This window comes from Heterocephalus glaber, unplaced genomic scaffold, assembly GCF_053883595.1.
Source record: "Heterocephalus glaber isolate CG9 unplaced genomic scaffold, H.glaber_assembly_v1.0 deba00001472, whole genome shotgun sequence".
In the NCBI taxonomy this organism is placed as follows: domain Eukaryota; kingdom Metazoa; phylum Chordata; class Mammalia; order Rodentia; family Bathyergidae; genus Heterocephalus; species Heterocephalus glaber.
The window spans coordinates 45,601,507-45,616,451 of NW_028258315.1; the positions used below are offsets into that span (position 1 = coordinate 45,601,507).

Here is a 14,945-nt window from a genome sequence, read left to right on the forward strand (position 1 = left end):
TTGTGAAAGGAATTATTTGCCCTATTTCTCTCAGTGAGTCTGTCATTCGTGTAGAGGAACGCTATTGATTTTTGTGTGTTAACCTTGTAACCAGCTACTTGACTGAATTTGCTTAAGAAGTCTAGAAGACTTTTGGTGGAGTTCTTGGGGTCTTCTATATAGAGTATCATGTCATCTGCAAATAATGACAATTTGACTTCTTCATTACCTATCTTTATTCCTTTTCTTTCTTTCTCTTGTCTAATTGCCATGGCTAATGTTTCCAGAACTATATTGAACAAGAGTGGTGATAGTGGACGTCCTTGTCTTGTTCCTGATTTTAGTGTGAAGGATTTCAGTTTTTGACCATTTAGTATGATATTGGCTGTTGGTTTTTCATAGATGGCTTCTATCAGTTTGAGGTAGAGACCATCTATTCCAACTTTTTGTAGGGTTTTTATCATAAATGCATGTTGGATTTTGTCAAATGCTTTTTCTGCGTTTATGGAGAGAATCATATGGTTTTTGCCCTTGGCTCTATTGATATAGTGTATTACATTAATTGATTTTCATATATTGAACCATCCCTGCATCCCTGGGATGAATCCCACTTGATCAGGGTGTATGATCTTCTTGATGATCTTCTGCATTCTGTTTGCCAATATCTTATTAAGGATTTTTGCATCTATGTTCATTAGTGAGATTGGCCTATAGTTCTCTTTTTCAGTTGGGTCTTTCTCTGCTTTGGGGATCAAGGTGATGCTTGCTTCCAGGAATGAATTTGGGAGTATTGCTTCCCTCTCACTTTCACTGAAGAGTTTAAACAGCAGCAGCAGCAGTTCCTCTCTAAATGTCTTGTAGAATTCAGCAGTGAAGACATCAGGGCCCGGGCTTTTCTTAGGTGGTAAGTTTTTAATTACGTTTCCAATTTCATTGGTTGATATTGGGTTGTTTAGAATTTTTAGGTCTTCTTCATTCAACTTTGGTAATTCATATGTATCTAGGAATCTGTCCATTTCTTCTGTGTTGTCCATCTTATTGGTGTATAGGTTCTGGAAGTAGGTATTGATGATCCTCTGGATTTCTGCTGGGTCTGTTGTAGTTTCACCCTTTTCATTCCTAATTGCAAGGATTTGGGCCTTTTCTTTCCTTTTTCTGACAAGGTTGACTAAAGGTTTATCAATTTTGTTGATTCTTTCAAAGAACCAACTCTTGGCTTCATTGATTTTTTTGTATCATTCTCTTAGTCTCCATTGCATTGATTTCTCCTCTGATCTTTATAATTTCTTCCCTTGTATGAGCTTTGGGGTTGTCTTGCTCTTCTTTTTCTAGAAGCTTGAGGTTCAGCATCAGGTTGTTTAATTGGGCTTGTTCTGTTTTCCTAATATTTGTATTCACTGCTATGAATTTCCCTCGTAAGACTGCTTTCATTGTGTCCCATAGATTCCGATATGTTGTATTGTCATTGTCATTTAATTGAAGGAACTGTCTGATGTCTTCTTTAATTTCCTCTGTGACCCATTGGTTATTCAGAAGTGTGCTGTTCAATTTCCACATGCTTATGAAATTTTTTGAGTTTCTTTTGCTATGGATCTCCAATTTCATCCCACTATGGTCTGATAATATACAGGGGATAACTTCAATTCCTTTGCACTTACTTAAACATGTTCTATGTGTAAGTATGTGGTCTATTTTGGAGAATGACCCATGTGCAGCTGAGAAGAATGTGTATTCTGATTTTGTGGGGTGGAAGACTCTGTAAACATCTGTTAAGTTCATTTGTTCAAGAGTTCGATTGAGTTCTAGTATTTCATTACTTATTTTTAGTCTAGTTGATCTATCTATTTGTGACAGTGGGGTGTTGAGGTCCCCCACTACAATTGTATTAGTGCATATATGACTTTTCATGTCCGTTAGTATTTGTTTTATATAGTTTTGTGCACTAGTGTTTGGTGCATAGATATTTATGATTGTCATCTCTTCTTCTTGGATTGTTCCCTTTACAAGGATGTAGGGTCCTTCTTTGTCTCTCTTAATCAGTGTTGGTTTGAAATCTACTTGATCTGCCAAGAGGATAGCTACTCCCGCTTTTTTTTTGGTTCCCGTCACATGGAGTATTGTTTTCCACCCTTTAACTTTCAGTCTATGAGTTTCCTTTTGAATTAAGTGTGTTTCTTGTATGCAGCATATTGTTGGATTTTGCTTCTTGACCCATTCTGCCAGTCTCTTTCTTTTGATTGGTGAATTGAGACCATTAAGATTGATGGTTATAACTGAAACATATTGACTTGTCCTTGCCATGACTTTTTCTTTTTGTTGGATTCTCCTCCTTTACATTTAATTTCTTGTCATGCCAGATGGGTTCATTCTGCTTTGCTTCCTGGGGTTGAGATCCTCAATGTCTGTTCCTAGGATATTGTGTAAAATTCTTTGGAGTGCTGGTTTGGTATTCACGAAGTTCCTAAGATGCTCTTTGTCATGAAAGTATCTTATTTCTCCATCCATTTTGAAAGATAGTTTTGCAGGGCACATCAATCAGGGTCGGAGGCTGTTTTCTTTTAGGGCTTGGAATATGTCACTCCAAGCTCTTCTTGCCTTGGCGGTTTGTGTTGAGAAGTCTGCTGTGATTCTGATAGGCTTTCTTATGTATGTGATTTGTTTCTTTTCTCTGACTGCTTGGAGAACTTTGTTCTTCTGTTGTTTCTGGTATCTTAACAATTATATGCCTATGTGTAGATTTTTTTTGATCAAGGCTATTTGGAGTCCTATATGCCTCACTTATCTGTATGTCGAGCTCTTTTCCCCTGCTTGGGAAGTTTTCTGCCATAATTTCTGTGATGAGATTTTTTATGTCATCTGCACTCTCTCCTGTTTCTCCATTGAGCCCAATCAGTCTTATGTTATTCTTTTTTGCATCCTCTAGCAGCTGCTGGATTGATTTCTCATGTTCCCTTATAATTTTGAAGCCATTTTTCTTTTCCTGGTCACTAATTGCAATCTTATCTTCTATATCTGAAATTCTGTCCTCACACTGGCTCATTCTGCTGTGTAGACTTTCAATGGAGTTTTTCATGTCCTGGAAATCTATTTGCATCTGTTTTATGGAATCCATTTGTTTCTTATGTTGGGATTCCATCATGTTCCTCAGCTCCTCTCTAGATTTATTAATCATGTCTTACACTAAGGGCACAATTTCTCCTGTTATCTGAGAAATTATTTCTGATTTCATTTTTTCCAGATCCGCTTTTGTTGCCAGTTCAGTGGGTCCAGGTGGTTGAGTATCAGAGGGTTCCATCTCATTTCCCTTTGGGGTTGCTGTAGGTGATCTGGAAGTCTGGTTTTGAGACTTATTCATGTGTTTTCTCATTTCGACTGGGGCGGGGGGGCTGTTAGCGCCTACATGGATTACCTCCTCTGAGCTGGGTGAGGTGGGACAGGGGCCGGGAGCAGCGGTAGGGATGGTGACCCAAAAGCCCTTTCCTGTGGGCTGGGAGCAGCCGGAGGGATGGTGGCCGGGAAACCCCTTCCTCTGGACCAGGAGCAGTGGGATGGTGGCTCAGAAGCCCCTCCCTCTGCGCCGGGAACAGTGGGACTCAGTACCTTGGTCTGGTGGTCTGGTGTCCTCTGCGCCTTGGTAATGTGGAATCAGGTGGCTGCCTGTCTGCAGTGGGGTGATTCGGTGTCTTCCGCGTGACTCAGGAACTCGGTAGGGCGTGCACAGACCTGCCTGTCCGCAGCGGGCTGATTCGGGGTCTTCTGCGGGACTGGGGACCTCGGTAGGACGTGGGCAGACCTGCCTGTCTGCAGTGGGGTGATTCAGCATCTTCCTCGTGATGCAGGACCTCGGTAGGGCGTGCACAGACCTGCCTGTCTGCAGCGGGCTGATTCGGAGTCTTCCGCGGGACTGGGGACCTCGGTAGGGCGTGGGCAGACCTGTCTGTCTGCAGTGGGGTGATTCAGCATCTTCCTCGTGATGCAGGACCTCGGTAGGGCGTGCACAGACCTGCCTGTCTGCAGCGGGCTGATTCGGAGTCTTCCTCGTGACTCAGGACCTCGGTAGGGCGTGCACAGACCTGCCTGTCTGCAGCGGGCTGATTCGGCGTGTGTTCTGCGCGACTCCATGTGTAGTATTTTTATATAAAATAGGTCGCTCAAAAGTATTTTAAAATGTAAGAGTAAATATGTAAGAGATATAAAACTGTAATGTACAGTTTATCCTAAAATTATGTGTATAGGTATATATTTTTCACTACATGTTCACAATGCTTATGTGTGGATGATACTAATATAAAACTGTAATGTACAGTTTACCCTAAAATTATGTGTATAGGTATATATTTTTCACTACATGTTCACAATGTTTATGTGTGGATGATACTACTGGCGGTGACTTTCATTAATCTTCAAACATTCCTATACTTGCCAATTTTTCTACAGAATGTATGTATGTATGACTTAGATGAAACCTCTTGTAACGTCTCTATGGAGTAACATTCCTGATAATACTAAATCCCTATCAAAAGCAGAATCCTTTGCATTAAAAGATATTGCAAAACGTATCAAGCCTACAGGCAATAATGCCTGACTTTTGGAGGCAGAGAGGTAAAAGTGAGCCTCTGCTGTCCACTCTAGATGCCATGCCTTATTCCTGAGAAACAGAAGGATGAGCTGGCATCATGTGTCACTGCTGAGTAGGGTGCTCCACTTTCCTGGAGGCAGTGAGAAAGTTCCAGTCCAGGTGCGTCACCCCAGTTAGTTCACCAGGCTTCCCACAAGGGAGGGGACCCTCCTATATACCTGCCCAGAAGCTGTGATTTCCAGTAACTCTGTCTACTGGATTGTAACACATCCTTCATGGCTGCCTAGAATGAAGAGAGAGAAGGCTGCACAGTGAAAGTAAGTACAGTGTCCACCTCTTACGGATGAAAGGACACATTCCAAGACCCCCAGTGGATAACTGGAACCACACACAGTACCAAACCCTATATATACTATGTCTTCCCATACATACCTATGATAAAGTTTAGTTTATAAACCAGGCAAAGTAAAAGATAAATAACTAATTATAAAATATAACAATTATAACAACATGCTATAATAAAAGTTACATGACTGTAATCTGTCTTTCATTCAAAATACTCTGCTGTACCTTCATTCTTTTACCTGGACCCTTACATATCTTTGTCTTTGGCATATCCAAATTGCCAGCATCACTGCTCTTGGGCTCTGGTGTCATTAATAGTAAGATTTGGGTTATCTGAATGACATTTTATCTGATAACTGAGGTGGCTACAAAGTGACTAAGAGGCAGGCAGCATATACAGTGTGAATATACTGGACTAAGGATGATTCATGACCCATGCACAACAGTGCAAGACTTCATTCTATTATTCATAAATGTGCAGTTTAAAACCTATGAATTTGTTTCTGTCTGGGATTTTCCATTTAATATTTTAAGACTGCGGTTCCCCAAAGTTTAACTAAAACTTGGAGACAATTATAGTACCATTTGTCAGGGATGCCCCATATGCAACTGTCCTTTCCAGTTTAGCCTGCTTGTTTAGATGAGGGAAAATGCTGCAAAAAAATCCTCCCCAAGGGCTCTCCATCTCCCCACCCCACGGCCCAGAAGTTTGGAGAAGCACTCACACTTCCTGTAGATTTGGCAAATCCTCAAAACCAGCAGGGTCAATCTCAGACAGTTTGTTGTAACTCAGATTCCTGGTAGAGGGATAAGGAAGACAAAACAAAAAGAATCAATACTTGAGACTGCACCCAAGAAAAAAGATCTTACCCCTCCCCTAATCTAAGCCCTCTCCCTCATAATTTCCCATCTCATGCATTGTTTTAAGTAACATTATTGACACTAAGATTTACAATAGTATATGTCTCCTCTCCACTAGCATCCATAAGCAAGGTGCTCAAACCAAGGCTGCGAAAATCCAAATCACCTGAGGTTGGTAAACTCAAATGGATTTCAATTTATATCATTTTACTACCTAGCAAGTCCTAAAGAAATCTTAACGGGAATTAGTCCTCTATGCACATTAGAGTAACCTGGTCCAAATGCTGTATACCATTATCAAGTCCAAGGCTATTCTTAGCAGCATTTATCATTAACATTTTACTAAAGCAATAACATAAAGAAAAAGAAGAGAGTGTTGGGCTTCATTGTCTAAACCAGTGATTCTCATCCAGGGAAGACTCTGTACCCCAGGGGATATTTGGCATTGTCTAGAGACAATTTTGGTTGTTGAAACTTGAAGGGTGTCTGGTGGGTAAAAGCCAAGGACGCTGTTAAACATCCTACCATGCACATGCATGCAGCCCTCCATAACAGAGCAACAGCCAGCCTTAAATGTCAGTATCAGCCAGAGATAGAGAAACCCTGGTCTAAACAAGAACTTACGACTAAATACTGCTCAGATGTATTATTAAAGTTCAAAATGACTGTTTAAAAAAAATGGACACTGTAAGATTCAGAATCATAAGGTTACTTATGAACATAGCATTCCTACCAAAGACTGACAAATATTGAGAATGACAGTCACAAAGGAGAAGGGAGACAGTTGTTAGAAATTTATGTTGGTATTAACCACAGGCAGCAAAAGTCTCATGTGATCAACCTTCCCAAGATGACAGGACCTGACACATTTGCTCAGAATGACACCTCTCTCACCTTCACGGTACCCAGTTATACCCCTAGAGGCTGACAAGGAGCAGGCTGGGCAAGGTTCTATCATCTAAGTCTCTGATCAGAGCCTCAACCCAGATCAGCTTAATCTTTCAAGAACATAAGTCACAGGATATGCTACAAAAACATCTTAACTTTTGTACTATATCCTTGCTCTCTGCCACCAGTCTATCCCAGCCCCGTGTATCCCAAAAAGGTTAACATTTTTCATTTTGGCTATTTTTTCCATTACCACCAATTAACAGTACTACTAATCATGAGTTTAAAGTCTAACTCTTTTTTTTTTTTTTTCCGGTACCGGGGATCGAACTTGGGTCCTTGCACTTGTGCAGCAGGCAGCGAAACCACTGAGCTAAATCCCCGGCCCTAAAGTCTCTTGAAGCAGCACATAAGTGGTAACTATCTTCTAAACTTTCTCCAGAGTCATTTCAATCAATATTAACCTAGAGCTGATAGCCATTTCACTGTGAACTCGAAGACATTCATCTAAATAAAAGTCAAGCTGCACTTGAAACTAATGGCACATCTGCGTTCATGGCACAGTCTGAATTAAAAGCAATTTGTTTGCAGATTAAGTTACCATAAAGATTGAAGGTGGTAATTTTTTAAACCACATACTGAAGTCAAGTGTGAGCCTGCCTGTGCTTGCGGGTATTTATTAATGGGTATGTAGAAATCAACAGGTTAGACCTGGGAAAGAAAATCTACAAGTTGAAAGAATTCCTCATATCAGAAAAAAAAAACCAAAACATTAATATTTTTCTTCTATTTTGAGCAGATTATCATAAAAAGGGGGTGGGTGGGTAATGTTTCTGTGGTAAAGATACTGTGAGTTATGAGACTGTAACTTGAATCATCACAGGCAATTGGACTGGTTGAGCTGGAGGAGACATTAGAGAAATCCTTGAAAGTAAGAGGCTGAAAGGTCAAGCACATCATGTAGCTGGTAGAATGAGGCTAACACTGGGGTGCCTTGCTGCCCACCTAAAATAGCATTTGCTCCTTGGGTCCAGAAACAAGGGCAACAAAATCTTCTCAGTTTTTCAGAGAGGCTCAAAATCTGAATATTTATGGGAAACCTTTTCAATTCTTATATTTATTTATTTATTTTCAGTACAGGGGATCAAACTCACAGCCTTGCGCTTGCAAGGTGGACGCAGAACCACTGAGCTAAATCCCCAGCCCCACCTTTTCAACTCTTAAAAAAATTAAAAAAGTAAAAACCCAATATGAGCCAAACAAAATCTGTCCGCCAGTCACATCTGGCTTGAGGACAGCCAGTTTTTGCTTCAATCTGGACCACTGGTCCTTGACGCTATTTGTTCAGATTGATGGGCTTATTTCTGGCTGCATACTGGCCAGGGTGGAGCTGGGCCTTACTGGGTCTTTTGCAATTAACTGATGGTGTGTTCTGAACCATGTGAAATGAAATCACCCCACCACCACCACCACCACCACAGCCAGGGTTCATATTTCTCAGCAACTTAGAATAAAACCATCTGGAAGCCACAGTACCCTTTGGACAAAGCAGACAAATTGATCTGTAGTTCAGGAAATGCTGTATAAATTCTGCTTTTTGAAACAGACTACTTGAGAAAAGGGTTTTCCCTATAGAAGGATTACCCAGAAGCTGAGTAACATAGGACTTCATATTGATTGATGCCAGTCACAAAGATGAAGACATTTTTTTAATATATATATTTATTGGTACATTTTAGGTATAAAATACATTTACATTTATCATTGGGTGTTTGTACCAGAACATGATGTATCTTAGTTTTTATTTTTTCTCCCATTACCTGTGCACCCTTCACCCACTCCACCCTTCCCTATTTACACAGACTTTGATTCCATTTTTTTTTTCTTTCTCGTAATTTTTCCTTTCCCTTCTACCCTTTCCCCTTCCCCTCCCACCATCCCCTATCTCTTGGACTTTTTATTTCAAATTATCAATTATTCATTTTAATCGTTTTCATCCTTATTTACACTTTCAATTTCTCACACGAGAGAAACTATTCGGTATTTACACACTTGTGTCCTATTTATTTCACTTAAGAGGATGGCCTCAATATGCATCCATTTAGCTATAAATGTCTCTAGTTTCTCACTCTTTATAGCTAAGTAGTACTCCATTTTATAGAAAAATCACATCTTCTTTATCCAGTTTCCAGTCGATGGGCACTTGGGCTGTTTCCAAGCTTTAGCTATTACAAACTGTGCTGCTATAAACATAAGTGCACATATATCTCTGTGGTATGATTCTTTTAATTCTTTGGGAAGATTCCCAGTAGGGGAATAGCTGGGTCAAATGGGACCTGTAGTCCTAGGTCTTTGAGGTATCTCCATACTGATTTCCACAGTGGTTGCACCAATCTACATTCCCACCAACAATGGAGAAGGGTGCCTTTCTCTCCACACCCCCACCAGCATTTGTTATTTGTTGATTTCTTGATAGCAGCCAATCTTTGTGGGGTGAGGTGGAATCTCAGTGTTGTTTTCATCTGCATCTCTCCAAAGACCAGTGATGTTGAACATTTTTTCATAAATTTAATTGCTGTTTTTACTTCTTTGTCTGAGAAATGTCTGCTCATTTCAGATGCCCATTTTTGAATTGGGTCTTTGAATTTGGGGGGTCTGATTTTTTTCAGTTCTTTGTATAGTCTCGACAGTAGACCTTTGTCTGAGGTACAGCTGCTAAATATTTCCTCCCACATTGTAGGCTGTCTCTTAGCTCTGTTGGTGGTTTCTCTTGCAGTGCAAAGGCTTTTTAATACGATAAGATCCCAGTTGTTCATTCTTTGTGCTAGCTCCTGTGCTACTGAAGATTTGTTCATAACATCTTTTCCTATGCCAATGTCATCAAGAGTTCTACCTAACGTATCTTCCAGCAAGTTTAGTGTTTCTGGCTTGATATTTAGATCTTTAATCCACTTCGATCTTAGTTTAGTGCATGGTGATAGGTATGGGTCTAGTTTTAATCTTTGGCAGGTTGAAATCCAGTTTTTCCATAACCATTTATTAAATAGGCTATCTTTCCTCCAATGAGGGTGGTTGGCTCCTTTGTCAAAGATGAGGTGGCTGAGTATGTGTGGAGTTGTTGCTGCATCTTCTAATCTATTCCACTGATCCTCGGGTCTGTTTCTTTGCCAGTACCATGCTGTTTTATCACAGTAGCTTTGTAGTATAGTTTCAGGTTGGGGACTGTGATACCCCCAGCCATGTCTCTGTGGCCTAGAATTACTTTTGCTATTCTAGGTTTCTTCTGCTTCCAAATGAATTTTTGAATTGTTTTCTCTAGTTCTGTGAAGTATATTGTTGGAATTTCAATCAGCATTGCATTGAATCTATATAGTAGTTTTGGAAGTATGGCCATTTTCACTATATTGGTTCTTCCTACCCAGGAACATGGGATAACTTTCCATTTTCTTATATCTTCTTCGATCTCCTTTTTCAGAGAACTGTAGTTTTCAGTGTAGAGGTCTTTTGCTTCCTTTGTTAGGCTGATTCCTAGATATTTCATTTTTTTAGATGCTATTGTAAAAAGAATTATTTCCCAAATTTTTCTCTCAGTGGGTCTGCTATTTGCATATAAGAAGGCTATTGTCTTTTGAGTGCTGACCTTGTATCCAGCTACTCTGCTGAATCTGTCAATTAGGTCTAGAAGACTTTTGACTGAGTTTTTTGGATCTTCTATGTAAAGTATCATATCATCAGCAAATAATGATAGTTTCACTTCTTCCTTTCCTATCTTTATTCCTTTTATTTCTTTCTCTTTTCTAATTGCTGTGGCTAATGTTTCAAGAACAATATTGAACAGGAGTGGTGATAGTGGGTATCCTTGTCTTGCTCCTGATTTTAGTGTGAAAGTTTTCAGTTTCTGACCATTTAGTATGATGTTGGCTGTTGGTTTTTCATAGACAGCCTTAATCAGGTTGAGATAAAGACCTTCTATTCCAATTTTCTGTAGCATTTCTATCATGAATGGGTGTTGGATTTTGTCAAACGCTTTTTCTGCATCTATTGAGATGATCATATGGTTTTTGTCCTTGACTCTGTTAATATACTGTATTACATTTATTGATTTACGGATGTTGAACCATCCTTGCATCCCTGGGATACATTCCACTTGGTCAGGGTATATGATCTTCTTGGTGACACTCTGTATTCTGTTTGCCAGTATCTTGTTGAGGATTTTTGCATCTGTGTTCATTAGGGAGATTGGTCTGTAGTTCTCTTTTTGGGTTGAGTCTTTCCCTGGTTTTGGGATCAAAGTCACACTTGCTTCCAGGAATGAATTTGGAAGCCTTGTTTCCCTTTCAATTTCCTTGGTGAGTTTAAAGAGTAATGGCATTAGTTCTTTAAATGTCTTGTAGAATTCAGCAGTGAACCCATCAGGACCTGGGCTTTTCTTTGTTGGTAAGTTTTTTATTACATTTTCAATTTCACTCATTGTTATTGGGGTGTTTAGAATTTCTATATCTTCTTCATTTAATTTTGGCAATTCGTATGTATCTAGGAATCTGTCCATTTCTTCTGTGTTTTCCATTTTATTAGAGTACAGGTTCTCAAAGTAGGTATTGATGATTCTCTGAATTTCTGCTGGATTTGTTGTGGCTTCACCTTTTTCATTCTTGATTGCATGGATTCGAGCCTTTTCTTTCCTTTTTTTGATAAGGTTGCCTAAAGGTTTGTCGATTTTATTTATTCTTTCAAAAAACCAACTCTTTGATTCATTGATTTTTTTGTATCATTCTCTTAGTCTCTATCGCATTGATTTCTGCCCTGATCTTTATAATTTCCTTTCTTGTATGAGCTTTGGGTTTGTTATGCTCTTCTTTTTCTAGGAGCTTGAGGTTCTGCATTAGGTTATTTAACTGAGTTCTCCCTGTTGTCCCAATATGGACATTCACTGCTATGAATTTCCCGCATAGAAATGCTTTCATTGTGTCCCACAGATTCCTGTATGTTGTACTGACATTATCATTTACTTGTAGAAACTGTCTAATTTCTTCTTTAATTACCTCTGTGACCCATTGGTTGTTCAGGAGAGTGTTATTCAATTTCCATGTATTTGTGGGAGTTTTGCGGTTTATGTTATTGATCTCCAATTGTATTGCACTATGGTCTGATAATATACAGGGGATAACTTTGATTCTTTTACATTTACTTACTTATGTCCCATGAGCTAGCAGGTGGTCTATTTTGGAGAATGACCTGTATGCAGCTGAAAAGAATGTGTATTCTGATTTTGTGGGGTGGAACACTCTGTAAACATCTATTAAGTCCATTTGTTCAACAGCTTGGTTCAGTTCTAGAATTTCATTGTTAATTTTTTTTCTAGTTGATCTGTCTATTTGTGATAGAGGGGTGTTGAGGTCCCCCACTACAATTGTATTAGTGCTTATTTGGTTTTTCGTGTCCATTAATATTTGTTTTGTATAGTTGAGGGCATTCATATTTGGTGCATATATATTTAGGATTGTCATCTCTTCCTCTTGGACTGTTCCTTTCACAAGGATGTAGTGACCATCTTTGTCTCTCTTAATTAGTTTTGGTTTGAAATCTACTTTGTCTGCAAATAAGATTGCTACGCCTGATTTTTTCTGGGTTCTTGTTGCATGGAGAACAGTTTTCCATCCTTTTACTTTCAGTCTATGGATTTCCTTTTGAGTTAGGTGTGTTTTTTGTATACAGCATATTGCTGAGTTTTGCTTCTTAATCCATTCTGTCAGTCTATTTCTTTTGATTGGTGAATTGAGGCCATTAACATTGAGAGTTATAATTGAGAGATATTGACACATCCTTGTCATGATGCTTTACTGTTGTTGGTTCTTTTATTTCTTATTTTCCCCCCTTTCGCTTTAGTGTCTTACCTTGTGTGGTGCCTTCTCTCTGCTGGGCCTCATGGAGTTGTGACCTGATGAAGACATTTTTTAATGGAAATGTAGCTTCTTGCTGGGTCATCCTGGAAGCAGTGAGTTTTTGAGTTTCAGTGAACTAGAAAAGACACCTATCAACACACACAAGTGTTAGGGGACTGGCTAGAAAGGATGTCTCCTCTCAGGGTACCTATGAGCAATACAGAGAGAAGACAGTGTGGGATCACATCCTTGGAACAGTTTCCGTGGAGCCGCTCTAGCTTTTAAGTTTGAGAAGTGGTGCTGAAACCCAGAACAAGCTACTAAACCTTGAATGCTTTATCAGGAAATGAGGAAAATAATTTACTATATTCTCCCTGGTACATTAAAAGAAATAAAATCCTCATAGTCACTTCCTCATTGACCTATTGCAAGGAGACAACTCCCAGCATAATTTTTAAAAATTTACTGTGCCAAAATGTATACAACATAAAAGCTATCATTTTTACCATCTTTAAGTGTACTCTTCAGTGGCATCACATACATTCATACTGTCATGCAACCATCACCATCACCCACATTAAGAACTTTCTCAACATCCCAAACTTTCTCAACATTCTGAACTCAAAACTGTACCATCAATTACAAACTCCCCAGTCCTGATGCCCCAACCCCAGGCAACCACCATTCTACTTCTGTCTCTATGAATTCAACTAATCTAGGTGCCTCACATAAATGTACTCGTAAAACATTTGTCCTTCTGTGTCTGGTTTATTTCACTTAACACAATGCCTTCAAGGTTCACCCATGCTGTTGCATGTGTTAGATTTCACATCTTTTTAAAGCTAAGTAACATTCCTTTGTATGTACATCCCACATTTTGTGTATCTATTCATCTGTTGACAGGCATCTAGATTGTTTTTAACTTTGTCTACTGTAAATAATGCTATGAATCCTGGTGTATTTTTTCCAAATTAAAAAATATAAACAATTTTTTTTACCTATTGACTGTTATGCTTATTGACTGCTTATTTCTCAACAATTAAAGGAAATAAACTTACTTAGCCCAAGAGCTCAGCAAAAAGGAGCATGAGTTCTTATCTCCAATCTTTAGGACAATCAAAGGGTTAATCAGTGAAAAATCTCCACTAAGGCCTTTCTTCCAGGTGGCAGCTGACATCCACACACATCTAAAGCATCTCACTTATTTCTAGGAACATGATCACCCCTTCCCAGGCGTAACATCTGAGTGGGTCTTCAGTTGAAGGTTTCAGATTCTCCTGTCAAAACAATTCATTTGTCAGCAGGACAGATGCTGTCAAAAGCATTTCTGCACCTTTCAGTAGCAAGAAGCTTGAGAGAAAAGAAACCTCAGGGAATTTAGTTCCTGCCAATTGTAGCTTTCATTAAACATTTTGTCAGCCATTGTCATAACACAAATTTTCCCTCTTCTTGCACAAAGGGTTCACAGATCTTCGAACAATTGAGCCCAGCCATAGATATTCTTTTGGCTAATCTGCTGAGAGATGACTGCACTGCCCACCATTTGCAGAACACACAACGGGCACTTTTACAGAAAATACCTCATTTTATCCAAGCATGTCTGAAAAGCAAACTGTCTAACAGGACCTGACAATGATCTGCTTACTTACGCATCCTTCCTAAAAAGACCCCTGCCCCAAAAGCCACAGAATCTGAAGATCTGAAGTCTTTCAATAGCTGAGAATTCCCCATTATCATATAAACCTAGCCACTAGCCATGTGGATATTTGTATTTAAGCTAGTTCATATTAAAAAAAAAAAATACAAATCTCCGGTGCCTGCCTCACAAGTGCAAGGTCCCAAGTTCGATCCCTGGTATCAAAAAAAAAAAAAAAAAAAAAAAAGGACAAATCCAGTTTCTTGGTCACACTAGCCATATTTCCAGCATTCAACAGACACATGTGGCTTATGGCTACTGGGCTACACAGTATAAACATGGTATAGAAATAGCATCCTCACCATTACTGTGCCGGATCTAAATCATGAAGTAATCAACAAATACTTCTAAACCATGAGACATCAACAAATATTTCAAGCAAAATGGCACTTTCAGAAGAAACTTGGATTTTAAAAAATAAATCTCAGGGGCCTCGAGTATAGCTCAGTGATATAGAACCTACCAAGCATACATGAACCCCTGGGTTTGGTTCCCAGCACTGAAAATAATAATAATAATAAAATTAAATCTCAAGTTTCCTAACAACTTAAGAGCTTTGCTGGAAAATGTGGTGAGGGGTATGCACTGATATTAACCCAAGTCCTTTAAACACACCAAGTTCTTAACTATCCCAATAGGGATAAGACCTTTGAAAGCTTCAGTCCCTAGGAAGACATCCCTAGTAAAAACTGCCCTCAGACTGTAACTCCATAGG

At 39.2% G+C, this 14,945-nt stretch overlaps 1 protein-coding gene across 11 annotated transcripts in view; it reads right to left on the reverse strand.

Moving 5' to 3' along the window:
• The window catches only part of Lrig1 (leucine rich repeats and immunoglobulin like domains 1), a 128,218-nt gene that overhangs the window by 78,150 nt on the left and 35,123 nt on the right, over positions 1-14,945 (reverse strand). For 8 of the 11 annotated variants that reach the window (XM_004854172.4, XM_087181326.1, XM_087181322.1 and 5 more), the window contains exon 2: positions 5,629-5,700. The exons of the other annotated variants lie outside the window; for them this stretch is intronic. In XM_004854172.4, coding sequence (XP_004854229.1) covers positions 5,629-5,700 — 72 coding nt within the window. The remainder of the gene's footprint in view (positions 1-5,628; positions 5,701-14,945) is intronic. 11 annotated transcript variants of the gene reach the window in all.